At 39.5% G+C, this 6,304-nt stretch overlaps 1 protein-coding gene across 1 annotated transcript in view; it reads right to left on the bottom strand.

Moving 5' to 3' along the window:
* The window catches only part of FRY (FRY microtubule binding protein), a 258,709-nt gene that overhangs the window by 159,089 nt on the left and 93,316 nt on the right, over nucleotides 1–6,304 (bottom strand). Inside the window, exons 8-10 of the mRNA XM_034663782.1 lie at nucleotides 4,516–4,684; nucleotides 1,505–1,597; nucleotides 1,312–1,410 (exon numbers count right to left, since the gene is read on the bottom strand). Coding sequence (XP_034519673.1) covers nucleotides 1,312–1,410; nucleotides 1,505–1,597; nucleotides 4,516–4,684 — 361 coding nt within the window. The remainder of the gene's footprint in view (nucleotides 1–1,311; nucleotides 1,411–1,504; nucleotides 1,598–4,515; nucleotides 4,685–6,304) is intronic.

Genomic DNA, 6,304 nt, shown 5'->3' with positions numbered 1-6,304 from the left:
TTATTTATTTATTTATTTATTTGACAGAGATTGAGTGAGAGAGACAGAGAGAGAACAAGCAGGGGGAGCAGCCAGCAGAGGGAGAAGGAGAAGCAGACTCCCCACTGAGCACAGAGCCTGACGTGGGGCCGGATCCCAGGACCATTGGGATCATGACCTGAGTCAGCCAGGCACTCCCACAATTGTACATTTATCACCACAATTAAATTTAGAACCTTTTTATTACCCTGCAGAGAAACTCTGTGCTATTTAGCAGTCATTTCCAACCTCTCTACCCACACTCCCCTCCTGCAAGCCCTACACAACCACCCGTCNCACTGTGGTGGCACCCAAAGAATTAAGGCTAGTGAAGATTTAAACAATAATATAACTGGTTCATCCATTACATTGAATTAGCAAAAAACAATGGCCACAATGAGATTCTGTGCTTCACAAACCATTAACTTCATTTTTTTTATTCACTTGGTTTTAAATTGACTTTGTACTATGCTACCATTGAGTATAACTCTAATTCCAGACAGTAATCTAAAAAAAAAAAAAATACCAGTGATTAGTCACAAAGACTATTAAAGTAGACAATGAGAATGTCTGTCACCACTGCCAGCAAAGCAACTCTGAACATTGGCTCAAATAACGGTGGCAATGCTCCTACTTTGAAGACTGGCATAAATCATGCCAGTAAACCAGCTACCTAAGGAACCTGCTTCCTCCATACTACCGCGATTATAGCTCATATGCCATGTGTCCAATCATAAGCCAGAGCCTTTTTTTTTTTTTTTTAACACCACTGAGAGCGAAAGGTTGTGGTAATTCAAAAGACTTTTCTGTGCTGCTGCTCTCCAGCACAAAAGCTTTCACGACTATTGTTTTCTCAGCCTTCAGAGAATCTTTGCTATGGGCAACTGTCTCTCTCCTAAGTCCCTTTGCTGCCTGCTTCCATTTTGATTGTGAGTATCAGGACAGGAACGAACCAGTGAAGACTTCAGGGGGTTGAAAACGATAAACTGTTATTATAAACTGACTTTTAGATTGGAAAAAATACTCAAATTAAAACAAAAATCAAGTTAAGCCAGTCATGAAAATAAACAAGAATCTTAGGACAAGAAGGGTCATATGAGGTGACACGGTCTAATCCCCTTATATTACTGTGATCCACTTATGGTCAACGTTAAGTGCAAGCTTCAAGTTTTGAAACGCTTCCTCTTTTGGAGGGAGCTATAGGTAATGCTCCCATTATGGGTCTCAAATAGATTTCAGCCTAAGGATTTTAGCCTCTGCAGTGTTGCGTTTTGGATTTGCTCAGTTACTAACCAACGAATGCTTCTTTCGAGAAGAAAGTTCCAGCGTGGTGTCATACAGGCTTTCAACAAAGTTTCTAAGGCAGGGAACATTTACTTCATTTTTAACAGCCTAAAAGAGAGATGCATGTTAATAGTATATTAATGAAATTAGTGATTCTCTAATCCAATTTGAAGAAGTTCTTAAAAATAAAAACGTAACTCACGGCAGCAACTGGGACAAGAATTTCAACAAAAAGCCCAGCCAAGGCATGCTTGATATCTTTGTCTTTGACCTCGAGGAAGTAATGTGCACATTCCTAGGAAGTAGAAAAAAGCATAAAGGAGGGAGAACAGATTGAAATGTGCACATAAATTTCCTTAAACAAATTTAAGGAAACAGCTCTTAATTCAATCATACACACGAACATAGCATATTTCTTAACCCACTGAAGAAAATCACTGGATTCTAGCATTTATACTTAAGTTCAAAATGGCCTCAATGACATTTTGCAGGACTGGTTTTCTCACTCTCCCACTTCTATCTCAAATCACTGTGCTGAAAGGACAAAACATCTACAATCAGGGAACAGATACTCATCCACTGACTTATTGGTTGATTCATTCAGACATTCTTTGCTGACAAATTTTCATTGACCACCTACTGTGTGTGGGGGCCTGAGTCCTTGATGAACCAACAAACACAGATCCCCAGAGAAGGTAAACATGGGAAGAGAGGCAGAAGATATTAAACTTATTTTGGGCCCTGTGACAGCCCCAGGCACAGAGCTATTTACTTCTTAGCTCTGACATTTTAGGTGTGTTTATTATTCAGATAGTTTCATAAGCAAGTCCGGAAAGCTTCCCTCCCCCACCTCAGGCAAGAAACCTTTCGAATACTTCCTCAAGCAAGGATGTCTTTGCCTATGGACTACTATCTATGAAAGGGTATTTTTGGTGGCCCAGAGAATCATTTATTAGGAAAGCTGGCCTGTTTAGAATTCCACCAGCCTCTTTCTCCTTCCCGGCCTTTTTGGTAGTAACTCTTCATTAGGTATTGTTTTCATGGAAGGGTCCAAGGCTACATGTATTTGTGATGATATGTTAATATCTGTATTAGCTATTATACTTACTTTCAGTCAACATTGGGCCCATTGCCAACAAAAGTTACTAAAATCTCTAGTCTACTGATGCTATACTAAAACATCAGTCCCAGAAAGGCATTCCCAATATGGAGTCATTGAGATGGTTTCCCCAATGCAGAATGGAGCTTCATGACTCCTGGAATTGTGGCCCTTTTCCTACAGTATTTTGTATAGGTGTGTAAATACTCTTTCAAGTCATCATTCAAATACATAGATACATGAATTATTCATATGAGAGAGGGATAAAAATGGTTAACAGTTACTAAGTGCTTACCATGTGTCAAGAATCCTCAGAGCCACCTTCTAAGGTTAGTGCCATTATTACCACTTTGCACAAAGGTAAGTGAGGTGGGGACGGGTTAAGGGCGACTTGCCCAAGGTCACAGTGCTGGTAAGTGCTAAAGTTTGAATTTAAACCCAAGAAGTTTGATGGATGGCCTAACTTCTTTTTTTTTTCATAGCTTCATTGAGGTAGAGTTCACATAATGTGCAATTCACCCACTTAAAGGGTACAGTTCAATAGCTTTTAGTATATTCACAATTGTATACTTTTTTAAAAGATTATTTATTTATTTATTTATTTGACAGAGATTGAGTGAGAGAGACAGAGAGAGAACAAGCAGGGGGAGCAGCCAGCAGAGGGAGAAGGAGAAGCAGACTCCCCACTGAGCACAGAGCCTGACGTGGGGCCGGATCCCAGGACCATTGGGATCATGACCTGAGTCAGCCAGGCACTCCCACAATTGTACATTTATCACCACAATTAAATTTAGAACCTTTTTATTACCCTGCAGAGAAACTCTGTGCTATTTAGCAGTCATTTCCAAACTCTCTACCCACACTCCCCTCCTGCAAGCCCTACACAACCACCCGTATACTTTCTGTCTTCATGGATTTGCCTATTCTGGACATTTCATTTAAATGGAATCACAAAATATGTGACTTCTTTTACTTAGCATAATATTTTCAAGGTACATCCATGCTGTAGCATGTATCAGTACTTCATTCCTTTTCATGGCCAAATAATATTCCCTTATATGGATATACCACATTTTGTTTCTCTAGTCATCAGTTGATGAACATTTGGGCTACATTCACTTTTTTGTTATTATGAATAATGCTGCTATGAATATTTGCAATCAAGTTTTTGCATGAATGTTTATTTTCATTTCTCTTGGATATAACCCTAGAAACGTGGAATTGCTGGCTTACATCCAACTCTAGATTTAACCACTGAGGAACTGCCAAACTGTTTTCCAACATTGTTATGCCTTTCTATATTCCAACCAGCAGGGTACGAGGGTTCTAATTTCTCTACATCCTTACCCATACTTGCTGTTATCTGTCTTTTTGATTATAGCCATTTTAGTGGGTAAGAAGTGGCACAGCCTATATGTCTAATCCCTATATCTAAGCTCTTCAGTGATAAAGACCTTCACTAAACCTAGCTAACAGCAGTATTAAAGNAGTGGCACAGCCTATATGTCTAATCCCTATATCTAAGCTCTTCAGTGATAAAGACCTTCACTAAACCTAGCTCACAGCAGTATTAAAGTTTTATAAATTCTAATAGAGCCACATGTTCTGCAAAATCCACATTAGCAACAATTCTTTTGTTAGTACATTATGTGAAACATGGCGTAACTGCCACCCAAACCCGTATGGTTTGGTTGATTTTTAAAAACTGATTCTCTTTTGTAGTAGGAATAAAACGTTTTCTGCATTATTTAAAGTTCTGATGCCTATGAATGTTAACACAGCCACCTCAATGCTATCAATTATAAAAAGCAAAAAATCAGCTGTATTTTATTCATAGATCAATACGTAGCTGATGATCAAAAAGAGAAAAAAGTCAACCAGTAAGACATTCCACTATACACCCTACTTCAAAGGTGATATGAAAGCTTAAAAGTGACATTATCGGCCTGCAACTCTAATATTTGGTTACAAAGCACGTTATGCATTACTGAGGAAAAAGTAGGACTTCTTCCACATTGTCAAGTGAATGGGTTTTCACATTCCAAGTCAATCATTCTGATGAAGGGAGTTCAGGTTGACAGCCCCTTGGATCTCCTGCCCAAAATGTTGCCTACCTGCATAAACTGAAGAGAAGCCTCAAAGTCTTCCACCGGATACATCTTAATTCGAAAGAACTTCATCCCCATTATCAGGCTGATAATGCTCTGAACAACATACGGGCTCTGCTCTTTGTGCCGTAATTCCTTGAGTTCTGCCATAAATTTCTTCTTTACAGCAGGGAATCTAAGAAGAGAACATGAGTGGCTTATTAAATAATGGGTATGAAAGTGAGTATAATGGAGGCCTCCTGCATCTAGGTGCGACAGGGCACAGTGAGAGGAGCCCTTTGAATGGCTGAAGTATATGGCTATCATTTTGTAAGGCTTTGTTATTGGGGACTTGGTAAAGAATACAATCTTCTCATTTCTTCTCTTATTCTACAATATACTCAACATTCCTTCAGTCAGGGAGAAGATCCAGGGTTATTTAGACCCTCTCAAAATGGCCTCACTTTTAAATTGAGCATGACAAAAGCTCCATTTCCTCAGGCTGGGCAATTTCCAACATACTCGCATACCCCAAGGACCTGATGTATCTCTAATTGTAAGCATCAGAGCAATACCATGGGCCTGCTCTTTCTGACAATGACAGCAAATCATGCCAAGAAACAGTCTTAATCCATTTCCAGAGTTTTCGTTTGTTGTTTCTTTTATACCTTTAGGTTAATGATCATTGAAAAAATATTTCTAGGTTGTAAGAAAATCTAATAATGAAACAATTCAAATCAAATCTAAAAGAAGAATGAGCTTTTTCTACACGTATGGGATGTTACAACTAAAAAGACATAAAAGTTGAACGCCAACTAACAGAATCCTGGAAGGCTGAAACAACTCTTGACAGCTCAAGGGAGAAACTTGAGGACAAATAAAGTAGGCGGTAAACATGGAGATATTGTTTCACCAGTACAAGAAGGCAGTACAAGAGGGCCATGACTGGCAAATCGGTGTCAGAGACTTGGTGACAGCTGGCCACTTTCTCGTTCTTGGCTCGGGTGCAGGAGGTTATGTGGTGCTCATTTGGTAATAATTTGTTAAAACTCTATTTTTCCAAACCAATTTACAGGTTTTTCTTCATGTTTGCTACGTATATTTCACAATAAAAGAGGTTTTTAAGAGGGCAATGGAACAAAAAATAGAAAACCCAAATTCCAATGTCATCTTTCTTTTCTACTTCTCATAGAGTAGGAAATAATCTGATGTTGAGGACGGCGATGATGGCAGCTACAAGCAGACATCCAACACCTACGATACGCCAAGCAAAGTTTGGCGAACCCTACATTTCATCTTCACGATCATTCAGTCCTCACAATTTGTGCAGTACTGTTATTATACCCTTTCTACAGAAAAGGAACTTGAGGCTCAGATTTCTAAATGTGATAAAGTCGCACAGCTGGCAAGTGGCAGAGCCAGAATTTCAAGCCAAATGTCTGGCCCTAGGGTCCCTACGCTTCATCTCTGCTAGGTTATGTCTGGACCAGTGGTTCTCAAAGTGTGGCCCCCAGATCAACAGCAGCATCACTGCTTGGGAACTTGTGAGAAACACTCATCATTGGCCCACACCACACCTACCGAATAAGGAACGCTGGGGCTGAGTTCCAGGACTCCTGTTCAACAAGCCCTAGAGGTGATTCTGCTGTGCTGAAGTTTATGAAACACTGGTCTAGACCAGGAATCATGATAAGGTATATTTGTAAGATGGTTTATATTTTATGCACATTATACTCTTTTACATTTTTACCTTTGCAACAATCCACTGAGTCAGGCAGTGAACACATTTCCATTTTACAAATGAAGAAACAGATGT

The sequence above is a fragment of the Ailuropoda melanoleuca genome, chromosome 7, assembly GCF_002007445.2.
Source record: "Ailuropoda melanoleuca isolate Jingjing chromosome 7, ASM200744v2, whole genome shotgun sequence".
NCBI lineage: Eukaryota > Metazoa > Chordata > Mammalia > Carnivora > Ursidae > Ailuropoda > Ailuropoda melanoleuca.
The sequence above is the reverse complement of the archived record's forward strand: the minus strand, read 5'-3'. Positions and strand labels throughout refer to the sequence as shown.